This window comes from Apis mellifera, linkage group LG6, assembly GCF_003254395.2.
Source record: "Apis mellifera strain DH4 linkage group LG6, Amel_HAv3.1, whole genome shotgun sequence".
NCBI classification, from domain to species: domain Eukaryota; kingdom Metazoa; phylum Arthropoda; class Insecta; order Hymenoptera; family Apidae; genus Apis; species Apis mellifera.
Genome location: NC_037643.1, coordinates 7113366 through 7132019, shown reverse-complemented (window position 1 = coordinate 7132019; position 18654 = coordinate 7113366). Strand labels below are relative to the sequence as shown.

General features: G+C 26.5%; 2 protein-coding genes across 4 annotated transcripts; one reads left to right on the top strand and one right to left on the bottom strand.

Annotated features, from left to right (window-relative positions):
- The first annotated feature begins 547 nt into the window (after positions 1-547).
- On the top strand, positions 548-11723 carry LOC551566. Its single transcript, XM_026441538.1, has 3 exons — positions 548-1980; positions 2103-2179; positions 2403-11723. Exons 1-3 carry the CDS (start codon positions 1805-1807, stop codon positions 11534-11536), a joined length of 9387 nt encoding a protein of 3128 aa, XP_026297323.1. The 5' UTR covers positions 548-1804; the 3' UTR covers positions 11537-11723.
- A 2202-nt stretch (positions 11724-13925) lies between these two features.
- Positions 13926-18334, bottom strand: LOC725770 (phosphatidylinositol 3-kinase catalytic subunit type 3). 3 transcript variants are annotated; one of them, XM_026441256.1, is made up of 11 exons: positions 18112-18318; positions 17791-17804; positions 17610-17718; positions 17115-17544; positions 16848-16943; positions 15783-16334; positions 15238-15713; positions 14963-15151; positions 14724-14899; positions 14581-14655; positions 13926-14484 (listed from the first exon to the last, which is right to left on the bottom strand). In XM_026441256.1, the coding sequence occupies exons 1-11, from the start codon at positions 18183-18185 to the stop codon at positions 14084-14086; spliced, it is 2592 nt and encodes an 863-aa protein (XP_026297041.1). In that variant the 5' UTR covers positions 18186-18318; the 3' UTR covers positions 13926-14083. The 3 variants fall into 3 exon arrangements, with proteins under 3 accessions (XP_026297041.1, XP_026297040.1, XP_026297042.1); XM_026441255.1 differs by having other exon boundaries at positions 17610-17804; positions 18112-18334; XM_026441257.1 differs by having other exon boundaries at positions 17610-17804; positions 18008-18314.
- Between the last annotated feature and the right edge of the window lie 320 nt (positions 18335-18654).

The following is an 18654-nucleotide window of genomic DNA, read 5'->3' as shown; positions in this document are numbered from 1 at the left end:
TAATACAAAATAAATTCTTTCCAATGTTTTATTTATTTATCTATTTTTTAAATGTAAAATAAATAATTATATAGTATGTATAAAAAAAGATATAAAAATATAGTATATATATATAAAATTTGATTTTGTATAAAAAAATTTTGCATTATTATATTAAAAATTTATTTAATAACTACTATTCTTATCAATTCATTTAACATTAATCTTAAATATAGAACAATGGATATATATTGAAAATTTATACATATAAAATGATAATATTTGTAGATACATGCACTATAAAGCATTTTAAAATGACAAACCGCGAGAAATATGTATGAATGTGTAGTATTTAAATTCTTATAACCTTCAATTTTATATAATTTTTATTTCTTTATCATATATATAATAAAACACTTTTTTAAATGAACAATATATATATTTATTATTACTATATATTAATATAATAGATACATATCTATCCTTATTAAAAAATTGTAGAAATTATCAAAATAGAATACGAAGCTTAAGAGAGAAAATAGATATGTAATAGTTGGCAACATTGCGGAATCGAGAATCTCGAACAACGAGAGAGAAGGAAGTATCCATCTACACATCCATCCATCCACCGTACAAAGCCCCGTTGCACGTCGGGAAACTGAACATGTACGTACGTCGTATAAGCGACGTAGAGTGTTGAATGTGTCGATTTCGTTCGGGGTTGGCTTGCACTTTTCGCGGCTGTATGTGCGCGCAGCAACGTCGCGTGGTCGGTTATCAAAGTGTTTGCGAAGCCTTATAGTGTATTGTGATTGAGTGATAAGAGGTGAGGTGAAAAGAGAAACTTCTTTTCTTGGGACGCTCGCCAATTTCGGAGTTATAGGATTCTATTGCGGCGTCGTACTAACAAACTGTCGTGAGAACTGTAAAGTTCACGGTATACATCTGTGTAAGATATTCAATCAAGGAATTCGCGGGCTAAAATGCCCGACGTGGCTCCCGCGGACAACGTCGGCATCGAGATCAGAATCAACGAAGCGGTGCAGGACGAGGGGAGCGACGCTCGCTCCTGGTTTCCCGCGAATATACCTCCGATTCCATTTTTACATATGCCCGCGCATATGGGTGAACAATTTCTTGTATTTTGAAATATCAAACAGTGCTTATAAGTTAGCTGACTATTTAAAAAAAAAATATTTGTGTTTTATATACTACGGATGATTACTACTTTATTCAAGATAACATAACATGAAAACAACGACAATTTGCTAACGTATTATCTGTTTTTCTCATGTACTTCTAATAAAATATGTGGTAAATGATTTTCAAAAAATGTTTATGGTGCAATTATAGATCTGAAAGAACATATTAAGGATCAGTAAATGTTTTCTTTAGAAGATTTAATAGTGACTACGTTGTCTTTCATATTTATGCTAATTAATAATATTATATATGAAGAAATCAAAAGTGCTTTGATTAAGCAATGTGCTTTAAGTTTAAAAATTTACAAAATGAAAGAAACATAATTACAAAGTTTTTATAAACTTAAGGGAATTCATTCATTTGGCAATTGCATATTGCATTTGTTTATATGATTTTCCATATATATTAATCATGTTTTTTCTTAAATGAAATAATGTCATTTATTGTTACTGCATATTAAAATTAGATTTCAATCATAGAATAATTTTTTCTTATTGTTATAAACATATATGAACAATTAATTACACAAGGTGCTTCATCTAAAAACAGAAAATATATAAGATATTTATGTTGGACTTCAATGCTGATTTTGTGAAAGAATAATTTTAAATATCTTTCTAAAATGTGCGAACAAACAGAAATTAATTATTTGGATGGAGATGTTGTTTGGGTAAAACTTGGAGGTTGTTGGTGGCCAGGACAAGTTACTGGATTTCATAATTTACCTGAAGATATTCAACATGAATTTCAAAAGAAACCTTTAATAGCTGCTGTAAAATTTTTTCAAGAAGATACATAGTAAGTAATTCAATATTTAAATTATTATTTTAATTATACATTTAAGTTATTATTTATTTTAATTTTTACTTAAATTTTTTGTTTTAAATTGATATTCAATATATATTTTATTAATGTTTCAGTGAATTTGTCAAAAATTATCAACAGATTTATAAATATAACTGTACTCTAAAAGATGAATTTATCAGGAAAGGTTTAGGTATGATTATACATAAATAATAACAATTTTAATATTATTAAATATATCATTTAAAAATAATAAATATATATATATATATATATTTATAAATGTATGTGTGTATATATATATATATATATATATATATATATATATATATATATACATTTATGTAGAAATGTTATCATTTTTCTTTCAAAAAAATTTATTGCATGTAATATATATTTTATAATGTTATTTGCAGATAAGTATAGAAGCAGAAGTAAAGATGGTTCCAGATATATGGATAAATTTCCTGGAGATGTTGAAATGGCTGAAAAATTGACAGGAGGTGATCCTGACATATTAAGTCATGATAAATTTTGTCCAGAAGAAAAACCAAATATATCAGCTTTATTTGGGGATAAGAAAATTTCTAAAAAGAAACGAGAACGTGATGAAAGTCACAGAAAAAGTGATAATATCGAAATTGTGCGAAAAATTACACATCCACGTTTTTTAAGAGAAAGTGATCATGAAGTTCGAATTCGTCAACAACCTAGTAGCTTACAATCTACACCAAATATAAGCAGTTCTCCACAATATCCTTGCCATTTATGTAATTTTACTTCTTCACGAGTTAATGTTATTATCTGTCATATAAAAAGTCATAGATCTGGAAATTCACCAATATCAAAATCTAAAGTCAAAACTTATTCTCAATATAAAAGCAGATATTCTGATGAAGATACTCCAAAAAGAAAATATGCAAGAAAAGAAAAGAGTCAGTCAAATAAAAATAAAAGCAATAGTGAATCTGGTAAAAGAAAACAAATTAAACAAAATGAGAAAGTTGCTAAAAAGAAAAAGACTTCAGATCCTAAAATTCGAGATACTATATTGGCAGATTGGGAAGATGAATCAGATGAAGAAATTAGTTTAAATCAAAATAAATCTATTGATTTAATATCTGTAAATAATTCACCAAAAAGTCAATTTGATTTTAAAAAATCAGAAGAATCTAATGAAAAGAATGATACAATAACAGATACCAATGAAATTATAGAAGAAAGTGAAAAATTACTTAAAGAAACTGAAAAGCTTACAACAATTAATATAATGGAAGATTCTTTATCTGATAATGGCAATATTTCAAAAAATTTTAAGTCAAATCTTCTTGATAAACAAACTGAACTAGAGAAAAATAAAATATCTGATATTGAAAGTAATGAATCTATTAATAAATCACAAACCGAAAAAGAAATTTTTAATGTTGATAATGAAAGTAAACTTAATACATCAGATAAAAATGATAAAAAATCATTATTATCTTGTTTTGATTTTCATGAAGAGGAACTATCTATACCTCCTGTAAGAAAAAAAGGACGTGCATTTCACCAAAAAAAAGAAATAATAAAGGAATTTGAAATGAGTCAAGCCTTAAAAACAGAACAAGAAAAAGAAACTGAACATAGTAAACCAGAAGATGAAGATAACAATATTAAACCAAAAGAATGTGAAAAATTAAATTCACTGCCATCTTTAAATGAGCAGAATTTAAAAGAAAATGAAAATAAAATTATAACTTATAATAAAGAGACAAATACTATAATTGAAAAAACAAAAGAAAAAACTAAGTCTGAAAAAGAATCAAAAGAAATGCAAAAATCTAATATTAATACTTGTGAAACAGAATTAGAAATTGTAGAAATATTTGAAGTCGAAAGAGTTGAAGCTGAAAATGAAAATGTTACAAATGGTTCAAAAAATTCTGCTAAAACAAATATAAATGCTAATAAAGAATTAATAGAAAGCAAAGATTTAAGTATACAAAATATTTCTATATGCAGTAAACAACCAGATTCTAAAAACTCTATTAACGAAAATATAGAAAATATAAAAAACGAATCTTCAAAACAAACTGAAGAAATTTTATGTGATAGATTCACAGTCGAAACAGAAGATGAAACTGTTTCAGAATCTACAGAAACATTTCCAGAACAAAGTGAAAATTCAGATGCAGATATGTTGGATCAAGATCAAGTGCCTAATTCAAATTCTACAAATACTTTATTAAACAATGATCAATCCAATATTACTTCGCAAATTCGTAAACATAGAGGTAGACCAAGAAAATCAGAATCTAATCGTATTAGTACTAGCGGAAGTGCTAGTGGTAGTGAAAGTCCAAAAGCAAGGAATAATAAAAATAGTCCAAAAGTTTTTGAAAAATTCGAAATAGAAAAAAGAACTTCCGAATCTGATAGCGAACGTTCATATAGTGGAAGAAAACGAAAGCCAAATAAAAAATATTTAGAATCTGATATATATGTACAAGATGTAGATCAAAAAATATATAAGACTGATGAAAGTCAATCTGAAAATGAAGAAAAAAATTCTGAAAAAATAAAAATTAAATCAAAAAGAAATAAAAAATTTATAGAAAATGTCAAAAAAATAAATGAAAACATTGATCTTAAAGAAGAAAAAGAAATTGAAATTTCTTGTAATAAAATGGATACAACAGAAAATAATGTTAATTCTTCAAATATAGAAGTGAAAGATGATTTACTTGAGAATACCAAAAATGAAATATTTATAGAATTAAACACAAAACTTAATGACAATCAAACTTCTACTGAAATTTCTAAAAAATTACAAATATCAGCTGAAGAAAAAATTCTATTAGAAGAATCTAATACTTTTGAAAATACAAAATCTTTAGTAATAGAAAAAATTACTGTTAAAACTGAAGATGCAATTCTTAAACTTGAGAAAGATAATGATACTAGAGATATATTAACGCAAAATAATTCTCAACAAGAAAATTTAAAAGATTTGGAATCTTCACCTATACTTCAACCAGAATTTTTACCAGAGAAAGAAACATCCTCTCATCAACAAATAGATATTTCAAAAACTGTTGAAATGCTTCCTCCTAAAAAGTCTCAAATAAAAAAGTTTGAACTATCACAAATTGATATGTTTGATACTGATACTTCTACAAATAAAGTCATAGATTCTGGATTAAATAATGAGCAAGAAAAATCACAAAATATAAACACTAATGAAACAATTGAAACTAATATAAATTTAGAATTAATTGATTCTTTAAAACAGAAAGGAAATGTTTTAGAAAATCTTGAAACAGATATAAATAATATGGAAAATACAAAAGATATAAATCAAATAAAGGAAGAAACTATAATTCAAAATGAAGGAGAAACTATACCAGTAATTCAAAAAATTCATCAAATAGAAATAGAAACAATAGAAAAAGAACAAGAAATTAAATTAGAGAATTTGGAACAATTATCTAAAGATTTAACAAATACATTAAATGAGCAGCAAATTGAAAATAGAATATCTATGCAAACAAGATATAAAGGAAAATTTACACCAGAAACATGTATTAAATCGAAGAAAGATAAAGAATTATCTCCTGAAGAAAAATCAACAAATACATTCCAAGAAGCTTTCTTAAAAACGTTACATATGGATAAAAGAAAAGGTATAATTAATGAACCTGATACAACTGGAAAAGGAAAGAAGAGTAAAAAATTAATAAAGAAAAAAACTGAAGAAGAAGTAGATATAAATACTTCTGAAGTAATTCAAAATGTGGTAAATAAAGATTCAAATATTTCAGATTTTCCTAATTCATCTCAAGACAATAATTCTCAAATCACAGTTGTTAGCAATTTTGAAGGTATAGAAGTAGTAGTTGATCAAAATCTTGAGATTGACACAAAAGTAGATGAAACTACTATATTTCAAAATGTTGATCAATTTACATCATCATCATCAAATGAATTTAACATTATATCCAAATCCTTAGTACAATCATCTTCAGTTGAAGATACTTCTAAATCTATTAATATAGATATGCAAAAGTTAGATGAATCTTCAAGAACATCAACTTCTACACCTTCTCCATCATCTGATGTTACTGTACCGGTAAAAAAACGTGAAATGCCACGAATAATTGAAAACGTTACATTAACTGAACCTTTACAAATTTTGAAATCGAAATTATTAGATAAATTACCACAGAAAGGAATAAAACATAAACTAGAAGTAGAAAATACAAAAAGATCAGATCAAAAGGGTACTCCAAAAACAAAAATTATGAAGATTGAATCTTTATCAAATACCAAAATGAAAACTGGTCCAAAAGTTACATCTCCACATTTATCTTTGACTAAAAAGTTACAAGTGTTGAAAGCTGAAGAAGCAGAAACAGCTGCAATGATTGAGGCACAAAATGAACAATTAAATGTAAAAGTTTCAAATATACCTACTACAACTGCTACAAGTGAAAAATATATCCAACAAAGTTCACAAAGTTTGGCAGATATGGAACTAGATATAAATTCAATGCCATTTGTTTTAAGTGAGGATGTTTTAACTCCAGAAAGTATTGAACAAATGCCTGTTGTTATATCTTCTATTATACCTGCATCTAGCACAATCCCAACAACATTATCTTTTACACCAACTACACAAATAGTATCTCCTACTCAAACTCAATACAAATTAAATGAAACTACAAATGAAATATCGCCTACAAAGAAAAAAAGTGGTACTCCAGCAATTTTAAAAAACAAGACTAAAGCAAAACCTACAATTACAAGTATAAAAACGTTAGTACCACCACTTACAGGTGGTGTAAAAGGTTTAAAATTTCAAAATACACCAGCAACAAATAAAGTATCTCCTCTTTTAACACAAAAGACTGCATCAGGTAAATATGTAGTGGTGCAAACTTCTGGAGGACAACAGTTACGATATGGTGTTCAAGGAAAAACTAGTACACAACAAAAAATTGCTATACCAACTGGTAAAAGTGCTGGAAATGCACAGGTACAGGTTCAACAAGGTAGTAAAGTAGTTATATTAGCACAATCAGGTCAAACTAAAATGTTGCCTTTAAATATTTCTAAATCATTAAGTGGTAAAGTTCAAAGAATTATGACAAATAAAGGTCAAGTATTTTGTCCTATCAGTCCTCAAGGTATTATAAATTCAAAAACGATCATTGCTCCCAAAGGAGATAATGTTTCAGCAACAACATCTAAGCTTCCTGCTGGACATAAGATTATTAATACACCAGGAATGATAGCATCAAAAGGAGTTTTAACCCCTATTTCAGGAACAATTGCAAAATCTGCTTTATTAGGTACATTGTCTCAAGGAATTATTACAAAAGGCATTTATACACCAATAAGCGCCTCTTTGAGCGGAAAAATTATTGGATCAAAAACCTTAGTTACAAAAGGTACAACTATTTTATCTTCACAAAATTTAGGTACTTCTAAAGCTATTTTAACTCCTATATCTCAAGCTATTACTAGCAAAACACTTTTAAATCCTCAAGGTATTGTAAGCAGTAAAGCAACAGTTTTGACGCCAATAACAGGACAACAAGTGAAAGCTATAGCAGCAAAAAGTCCATCCAAAGGAAATAAAGTACAATACCAATCTGTACAGCAAAAAGTACAATTACCTATGTTACAAAAGTCACAAAAACTTCCAATGTCTGCTGCTTCACAAGGAAAATCAGGGCAAATTAAAACTGGTAACAATACAGTTGTATTACAAAATACTATTCCTACACAGAAAACTATACAACAAGGGAAGAAAATGATTAAACAGACAATTGTGCAACAAAATATTACATCTCAAGGTAATACTCAACAGACAATGGGGATAAATCCACAAATTCAACAAAAAGGAAAAGCTGTACCTACATCAACTATACAAAAAGTTATTATACCTCGTAGTAATCGACAACAAAAAACACAACAAAAAATAGTTGTTCAAAAAGTACAAGATCCTATCATTACTACTGTACAAAATATGCAGTCAAAACAAACAGTACCATTAACTTCTATGCCAAATATATCTAAAACAACAATTCAACAAAAACAAACAGTTAGTAGTACTACAACTACAAAAATTACTACAAAAAGTCACGTAATAAATAAAACTACTACACAGCAACAAAAAAATTTGTTAAATGTTCCAATGAATTCAGTAACTCCGACTAATGTGAATACAAATCTTTCTACATCTTTATCTCTTCCACCATTAGAGCCTATTGATTCTGAAAGAAAATCAAAATTGGAAAATGTACTGATTGAATCTGTTCAAAAGGATCAGCCAAAAGTAGAAAAATTTAATGACAAAGCTAGTGAAATAGAAAAAATAGAAGAACCAAAAGTAACAACACAACCACAAATAATGGCTTTACCAACAGAAAGTAATGATGGAACACAAACTTATGTTTTAGTAACTATTGATGAACAAGGTCAAATACAACCTCTTGATAATAATACTCTTATGTCATTAGAAGGTACTACACAAAATCCAGATGGTACAAGAACATTATATATAGATCCTAGTTCATTAGGAGAAGCAGGAACACTAGACAATATTGTTCTTCAATTTGATAGTGCTGTATTACCAAATATACAAACCAGTGCTACAGAATCTACTCAAACAATTATATCAGAAAGTTTTCCTACTTCAGAAGTAATACAAACATCAAATCAAGATATTTTGGCTGCTGCCTTGGCAAATACAGATTTTCAACAAGAAATCAATTTAACAGAAAATCCTACTGGAAACGTAATGACCACTGGTTTGACTCAAACAAGTTTAATCAATCAAACTATTTTGCAATCAACTATTATACCTCCTACAGAACCTATTTCTTCTCCCTCTGTACTTGAAACTTCATTGACTTTGAATCAACCAATAATGACTCCCTTAGAGGTACCTAGTAATTTACCAATACAAGCAGAATCAACCTCAACTTCTGCTGTGGCAACAATTCCATCTTCCCTCGAATTACCAATAACAATTACAAATCCTAATATTTCTTATATTTCAACAGCAGAAGCACAAATTCAAATTCCTGGTAATTCTATGCCAGATATTGGAGAAATTATGGAAAATCCAAATACAACAGAAATTGCTCGAACAGAAATCCCTGCAAGCACTCAATATCTAGTATTACCAAATTTAGAAGATAATATAGAAACTTCCAGTGAACAAAATACTACTATTTCTATAACTAATGTTTCATATTCAGTTTCTATACCAAATAATATAGTTTTACAAAGTTCTCAAGTTCAAACTACTCCTTCAATGCCAATAATAGATGATTCTTATACTGAAAATGTACAATTCAGTTCAACTATAGAATCATCAATAGGAACAGAACAAACTTTTGCAGATGTACCTGTTTCTGAAATGCTCGTCTCAAAACCTCCTATTTCCGAAAAAAATGTAAACTCACAAGACATTAACGTAACATCAGAAATAATAGTATCTCATGATGTTTCTGCATCATCTTCCCAAGAATCTATTGTATCTACAAATGAATCTTGTATTTTAAATGAAGAACAGAATGCAATACCTTTACAAGAAGTGTATTCTTCTCAAGAAATTTCTATTAAGTCAGAGGAAATGATCTTGAAACAAACGGTTACTAAAGGAGATAACACTTCTCATGTAACAATTGGAAGTCAAAATAAAGAAGTTAATAATGATAATATAGTACATGTACAAATTGTGGAGCAACCAGATGATGCAATGACAAGTAATGTGTCAATAATAGATAAAAATACTTTAGTTACTTCCGAATCTAATATAAAAACTTCATCTATAGAACATGTAGGTTTTGAAGTTTCAAATTCAAATGAAATAAATACAAATAATTCACAAGAGATGCAAAATATAAAAAAATTTGAAGAATTAAACTTTGATGAGCAATCTAATATCAAAAATCATTCTCCTATATGTGAAGAACAAACAGCAACATCTAATGAAGTAGAAATTTCTCAAAAAGAAGCAGAAATTCTACCTGCAGAATCACTAAATCGTTTAGATGAACAGAATATGGATATAGATGAGACTATTGAACCTAAAATTTATGTTGCAAATACAATAAAAGAACAAGAAGACTCTCAAAGAGATGAGCCATCTTCTCAAGGTGAAACAAATTTGATGCGACGAAATTTAGAATTACATTTTGAAGAAACAAATGCAGAAACTAGTCATGAAACACCATCACAATCATATGAACAACTTGGAATAGCAATGACTACTGATTCTATTGATTTACCTAGTCAATCTGCTATAAAATCTGAAAATTCAAGAGAACCCTCACAATCAATAACATATGAATCTATGGAAACAGATAAAGAAGCTGTTGTAGCAGAACCACCGACACAATCATTTGAACATTCAACAAAAATAAATGAAGCTTCTCAATCATATGAAACATGTGCAGAAGCAAGTACAAATGCACCGACTCAATCTTTTAATAAATTAATACAAACTCAAGAAGGAAGATCAACTATTGATGATGCGATTGACGATCAAACATTTCCAACACAGAGTTATGAAGTCGGTAAACCAGAAAATATTCCAGAAAATTTAGAAACAGATGCAGAAATTAGTCAGGAAGGAAATATGCCATCTCAATCTAATGATATAGGTACAGATGGTATTGGTACATCTTCAGTTTCTACAAATAATTCCGGACTTAATGAAGACGAAACTGCAAGTTCGTCTTATGTTCCAGAAACACCAGAAAATCAAGAAAGAGATCCAGATCAAGAAAGTGCAATAAGTACATCATCTTGTGAAATTCCACCTTGTGCTGAATTGAATATTGCATCATCTAGTGCAGAACATACAAGTATCCATGACAATGGAGTACCTGAAATACCTACGTCTTCGTATAATTTAAATCCAGATATTACTTCAACTCATGTAGACTCAATACCAACATCTAGTTATGAAGAACAAAATGTATCAACATCTTATGAAGTACCAATTTCAATGCCTGGCCTAGAAGAAACTCCCTCTCAGAATTTTGTTACAGAAAGTACAGATCATAGAAATGAACCATCTAGTTATTATACTCATCATCAAGAAGTAACAGCAAGTTATTATGAATCTGTAGGACAAGAAACCAATTCAAGATTAGATGAAGATCCACAAGAGGAAGTTACTCCCGGTTATTATGATGGTAATCCACAAGAAGCAAGTCAAAGTTATTTTAATCCAGAAGAAGCTACACCAAGTTATTCCAGTCATAATGTTTCTCCCAGTTATTATGATCACAGACCAGAAAGTGAAGCAAGTCAAAGTTATTATTCTGCAGATGATATAGAAAAATCAGAACAATCTTCTTCACAAAATATAGAGGCATCACAAAGTTTTTATCAAGAACAATCTGATGAATTAAAATTAACTCAACAAGGAGAAGCTACACCAACATATACAGAAAGGTATCCAGTTGATTATACATTGGAGAATTCACCAATAGAGAGGCATGATCTTGTAGAAAGTTCTGTACCAGCCACTAGGCCTACAGAGAGGTAATATATTATGATGCAAAATAGCATTTTGCTATATGAAGAGTCCTTGTTTTCATAGACTAATGGATATAACAGCCATTGATATATAAACTCGTCTATTTTCAATGTAAATATAATATTAAGACAAGTGATTAAATATAAGATTAAAATTAGATTCTTATTATAATTTATATCCATATAAATATGAATATATACATATATATATATATATATATATGTTTAAATGTATGTATATGTGTATATATGAATATGTATGTGCGCGAATATATATATATATATATATATATATATATAATACACAATATACATATAATACATACATATATATATATATGCATATATATATATATATACACACACACTATACGCATGATTATCACAATATGTGTGTGCGTATGTATCAACTACGGATATAATCCGTACATAAAATTTAAAATGTGAGCAGTGTAATTAATAAAAGAAAAATTATGGTTTCATTAAAAAATATTATGATCTTATATATTCATCTTGTTTAATATATTGAAATAATATAAGCATATCGATATATTAAATTAGATTATCATTCATAACTTTTTTTTTTTTTAATGGACACAGATACCTTGTCATATAACGAATTGATTACATATTTTCGAATACAATGCACGTACAATATATATTGTAAAATTTTGTAAAAAGTCATTGGAGTAGTAGTAATATTTGTTAATTATTGTTAGTTTTGCAATAAAAATATGTTTATATATTATTCATTTAATTAATTAAACAAATATTATTAAATAATTGTATATTATAACAGGTTCTTATTGAAGATAATCAGAATTGAATCAGGAAAAATAATTCAATGAAATTTTACTACTACTCGTAATGACAAATCGTAATAAAATAACGTAATAAACGTATTAAAATAAATGCACAATATATCTTCAATAAGTACCAGTAACGTACGTTCCAAAATATTTATAAAATTTAAATAATCAGTTTCTTGGGCTTTATTTAAAGATAGTTTTTCATTGTTTTTTTCATCATTCATAAACTATTTGCTGAAAAAGGTCTTTATGTATAATCACAAATGTAGATAATTGAGCGAATTAAGAATTGAATTATTACACATACATTGTTTATTTGTAGGTAATAGTTTACATTTATGAAAAATAAAGAAGCCTATTATTTCAATTATAATGTGTAATCCGTGTGCTGATGAAATGTAAAGGATAAAAGATTTTAATATAAGGAGATCTGTCATGTTTGAAATAAATTAATATTTACAGGGGAGTAATTTTAAAATAAATATTTGTATAATTACTAAAAATAAACATTTTATTATGAACAAAATCATTTTATTTATGTAAAATAATTGCAATTATATATGGCAATTTTAACGAATTTGTATTTTAATGGTTTTTGATGTGTAATTTAAAGTAAACAATGTTTTTTAAAAAAAACAATGTAAGTCTCAAACAAGACAGATTTGCCAACATATTCTAATATAAACATTTATATTATATTCTTTATAAACTCATGTTATCAAAAATAAATTTATTCTTATTTTTCGCGGCGTTTTCAATCATGATCACGCTTGTATATATTATGTTACTATTATGAAAAATTATTAATTATCATATATGTATTTTATTTGAAGAAAAAGCAATTTAGTCAAGTAAAATTGCAAAGATGGACTGAATTTGAATTTGAATTTTTTTGTTGCTTTTGAATTTAATCGATATATAGATAAATACATGTGTACATATATTTTTCACTCAAAAAAATATATTATAAAAATTTCTGTACCTATAAATAGTATATAATACTGTGAAATAGGGAAATATAATTACATTTTCTATTAAAATTTTCTGATACAATCGTAACTTGAAATATATTGCTTCATTGAAGTAACCAAATTTAAGTGGCATAAAGTGTTTAAAATAGCATTATCGTGTTCTTATATGGATAACAATTTGATATTTTCATCACTAACAATACTTTTTATTTCTACAGTGTGCACCTCATACACGATTGTAACTAAGAGATAAAATAAATACATAAATATTTACATAAAAAATTATATATGCAATAAATGTTTTTGTTGTTTTATTATTTGAAATTATCCCATTATAATTAATAAATTTTTACCGTTAAATTTAGTATTCTTATTAATAATAATTTTCACTTAATGTATTTTCAAAAAAACTAAAATATAAACAATATTTATATTACATATTTATATTATATTTTATGAAAATTGTTAAAAATTATTGTTGAAGCATATAATTTATATATATATATATATATTACATACGTATATTATACAATAACAAATTTTTTTATTATAATCACATGACATGTTAAATATTAAAAATTTTTGTATGTAATTTATAGACTTATAAAAAGTACAATTATTTTTTATTATTATCAAAGATTTATTACCTAAAATAATCCCAAAATACAATAAATTATGTTACATTTATAAATGTATGGCCATTTATATATACAATATAATAATATTTGCAGTAATTATAAAGGAACACAATCTTTACAATCGTTATTTCGATTGATTTTATTTTCGCCAATATTGTGCAAACTTATGTAATTGTTCCACTAATACTGCCATTACAGCTGTTACTGATAAGTCTAAAAGACTATGTACATAATGTACTGCTTCTTCGTCACTCAAATCCAATCGTAATTTGTCTTGAACTTTTTTAACAGCTTTATCTGGTTCTAATGCTATATCTGGTACACTAGCATCAACCATTAATGAAAACAAATTTAGAATTAAATTTGCATGTCTACGTAAATGTAAAAATGCAGTATAGCACTGTTTTCGAAATTCATGATAATGTTCTGAACCTACACCTCCCATAGCTTCAACCATTTCTTTACTTAATTTCATTGGTGGTGGTAAAGGTTTTGGATCTCTACCCAAAATATAACCAAAATCTATATGAAATAATTTGCCTAAAATATAAATATTATTTAATTTTATGTTTATATAATTATTTATATTTTTATATTTATTAATTTTATAATTTAAAAATTTATAAAAAAAATTACCTGATGTTGTTAAAAGTAAATTATCTAGATGTCGATCACCAACTCCAAGCACATATGTAATAATGCAATAACCAGCTAAAATTTTATTTATATATAATTTAAATTAATATAAATTCTTCTAGAAAAAAATATATTTTTCTTACCACAACTACGAACATAAGTATCCATAACTTCAGGTACAACACCATAAGGACCATTTTCAGATGGATGATGTTTTCGAAAGAAACTTAATATAGAACCTTCACTAGCTAGAACTTCAGCAACTGTTGTAGATTCAATAAATTGTAAAAAACCATGTCTAGTACTTGTAGCAAGTACCCTAAAAACAAATTTATATTTTAAATAATATTACATATCGAAAAGTTGTTTTAAAAATATTTACCTGTAAGGAGTAAGTTTTAAATCCAAGTTTTCTCTTCTTAATAATTTATCCATAAGTGCAATTGTTTGTAAAATTAATTGATCTTGTCTAAGATCGTCACCATGTTTAAAAATTGCAATGTATTCACTATTATCCATTGTTAAAAATGTTAATTTAGATGGCATGAGAGCTGATTTAAAAAGACTAGCTCTAAAAATAGCATAAATCATTAAAATATAAATATTCATTAAATTAAATTAAATTAAATATTCATTATCATAAAAGAAATTATATACTTTTCAGGTATAATTCCTTTGATAGAAATTTCTGGATCCAAAGGAAAAGGTATTGGTTCAAAATTCGAAAAATTAATTTTAAATGCTGGATCTGGATCTGCTAATAATACTCTTAATCGGTCAGTCTTTTTTTTACGATTTCCACTTTCTCGTGCAACTGCTTTCACCAATGCTACTAACTGATCAATAAATATTTTTTGATGTAAAAGAAATGCTCTCCTTTTTTGCCAAATAGCATTTCCTTGTGCCAGCATCATTGAAAACATTGACATTACAGTATTATACATTTCTTTAACACGAGTATCTTGTTTTGCACTTATAGATGGATCACTTTGATCTTCACATTCAATTGAAAGATACCAATAAAAATAATTAGCCAAAGTAGTATTTTGGCACGCACGAGTAATCAGAAAAGATGCTAAATCCATAAGAGAATCTTGATTTATTGAAAATTGTCCATTTTCAGATTCACTAGACTGAAAATCATGCATATCTATTTGTAATAAATTAAAGAAATTCAATGTTTATATTATAAAAGTACTTACAGTTGTTACAGCTATAGATGAAGAATCATTAATTTGTATATCTCTATCCAATTTTTCAACTTTTTCTGATTCCTTTTCTTTTATTAATATTTGATGTGCCCTTTTAATACTTTCAAAATCTTCATATTTCAAAGCTTGTACTAATTGTAACAAGTATAACATTAAATCATCATCAGGTGCTTGATTAAGTCGAGTAATAGCATATCTTCTAACAGCTGTATGTGTAAATGCTGGACCAAGTAACTCTAAAGCATCTTCAGGATCAGGTGGTGCCCATAATGCTAACATTTCTAATGCTTGCCGTTCTTCTCCAGCAACTTTCCAATTTACACATTTTACGAATTTTGTTAAAGCTTTCTTTTGATTTGATAAATAAAATCTATATTTCCAAATAAGATCCTGTTCTTCTGTAGAGAGTGCTGTTGTTGGTGGATAACTTAATATTATATTTAAAGCATCACGAACATTTGAAGTTGGTTTTAATTCTCGAGTATGACCACCACTCCTTAAACTTCGAGCCAGTTTATGATGTTTTGCTTCCACAAGATTTTCCTAATAATAGAAATATATCAAATATATGAAAATAAAAATAAATTTAAATATAAAATATAAATATAAAAAAATAAATATATTTATAATATATAATATATATATATGTTATATATTTAATTATAATGTATATATTATAATATATTGTATATTATAATAAATTTTAAATTTATTATATTATTTTTAATATTAATATTAATATTAGTATATATTTGCTTATCAAATAATATTTTTAAATTATATTTTATTAATCTTTTCATTAAACTTAATTAAATGGCAAGTATAACAATTTATTATTTTATTAAATGTTTCAATATGTTTTATCTTGAATGAATATGTATAAATAAATATAAATAAATAATATAAATAAATGTTTTATCTTGAATTGTATAGATAAAAAAAAACAAATTTTTTTCTAAAACAAAATATTTATAGATTTTATAAATATAAACTTTTAAAATTTGATTTCTATACTACACTGATTGCTAATGTATAATAATTCATAATGATACTTACTTGTAAAATTTCATAATCAGGTAAAGTTACAACATCTGGTTGTGATCTGTGTTGAACAACTTCATCTCCATCTTTTTCATAATACACTATAGAATACTGAAAGAAAAATATGAAATATAATATGAAATATAATATATGAAAGAATGGAAAAAAAATTGTAATATATATATATATATATATATAAAATATTTAGAATATTATAATAAAGAATTTATAATATTTTTTATTATTAATTTTAAAAATTATTAAATTTAAAGTTTTTCATACCGGTATTCCATCCATAGTAATTTCTGGAAACTCAATCATTAAATATAAGTACTCTGACGCTCTTTTTTCTCTTTCATTAATTAATTCAATCTCTCTAAATGTTAATCTATCTAACCAATCAACTTTATTCATTTGACCATTTCTGTGTTTTTTGACAAGTTTTGCTAATCGCTGCATTTGTTCTTTTCCATGATCTCTAGTTTTTCCTGGTGTACTATTTGGTATACTACCATCTGCTTCTACTCCAGGCCATACTCTAAGATCTAACATTCCTTGACGAAATACTCCATGTTTTCCAAACATAGATATTGTTGTACCACCAATAGGTAATTGTCTACCAGGTCCAGCACAATCATATAAACTTATACATAATTGAGCATCTCGTGGTAAATCAGAATAAGAAATAGGTAAAGTTACCCATTGATTCCAACTAAAAAAAAATCAAAATTTAAATGTACATCAAATATATTTTAAAAACACTAAAATGGTACATACTTCCAACGTGATGTAAAATGTTTATAAGCTGTATGAACAGGTAAAGCAAGTGGTCTTCCACCAGCCCACACTTGTAGGGAGGCTGCTAAATCTCCACGTCCTCCATTGGCTCCATATAGACCAGAATATTTCAACATAGGATCAATAAGTAATTTATCATATTCAGGTCGTTGTTTCTTACCTTCTAAAGTTCCTCTATAAAAAAAGAAAATATATTACATAATGATAATTTATATTAAAATTATAGTTACTTATTTTTAATTAAAATAACCAATATAATGGAATAATCTATAATGTAATTAAATATATTCAATCATCTATTTCATATCTGAATTAAATTACATTTATATTATAATAGAATTATTTTATATTTAATGATATTACTATTAGTGATCCACCTGTTTTTATTACAAAGATATACTATGGAACAATCATTATAGTAACCTGATACCAGCTGATACTGACACACTTATTATATTTCACATTTTTACAAATATCTTACATTTTAATTTGTATTCTTGTGTCTAATGAAGAACTATACACATAGAAAAATTTATCATTAATATCTTCCATCATTATTGAATTATAAAATTAATATTTCTCTACATTTTTTGACATTCTACCACGTCTACCGTACTCGTACTCAAAACTCAAAACATACATTAGTGCATATACTACTACATACTACTACATATCACACGCAAGTAAAGTTGCCGGGCAAAGTCTGACCATTAGAAGAGTGGGAGAAATAACGGGTGTTCTTTTGTATTATATTTAGCATAATAAGATGCCAAAGTAAAATAGCTATCCGTGATTTCAGAGAATAGCAATATACAAATGATACATAATAATTTTAAATCTTCTAAATTTTAAATTTTAAAATGACAGAATAAACTAATTAAGTATGTTGAATTTAAACAAGTGAAAGTCTGACTCAACAATAAAAGTAAAGAAAAGAATTTTAAACAATTGTATCAAAAAATGATTCGTTTGTTAAATCTATTCTTTCGCTATTTGTAATCTTACATCACATTTTTAAAACATG

Excerpts from the sequence above, each read along its gene's own strand:
- LOC725770 (XM_026441255.1), bottom strand. The coding sequence starts at position 18,185 with ATGATGGAAGATATTAATGATAAATTTTTCTATGTGTATAGTTCTTCA. Across the intron at positions 16,335-16,847 it reads CTGATTATGAAATTTTACAA|GAAAATCTTGTGGAAGCAAA; the intron begins GTAAGTATCATT and ends TTCTATTATTAG. Across the intron at positions 14,900-14,962 it reads TTAAAACTTACTCCTTACAG|GGTACTTGCTACAAGTACTA; the intron begins GTAAATATTTTT and ends ATTTGTTTTTAG.
- LOC551566 (XM_026441538.1), top strand. The coding sequence starts at position 1,805 with ATGTGCGAACAAACAGAAATTAATTATTTGGATGGAGATGTTGTTTGG. Across the intron at positions 1,981-2,102 it reads TTTTTTCAAGAAGATACATA|TGAATTTGTCAAAAATTATC; the intron begins GTAAGTAATTCA and ends TTAATGTTTCAG. Across the intron at positions 2,180-2,402 it reads ATTTATCAGGAAAGGTTTAG|ATAAGTATAGAAGCAGAAGT; the intron begins GTATGATTATAC and ends TGTTATTTGCAG.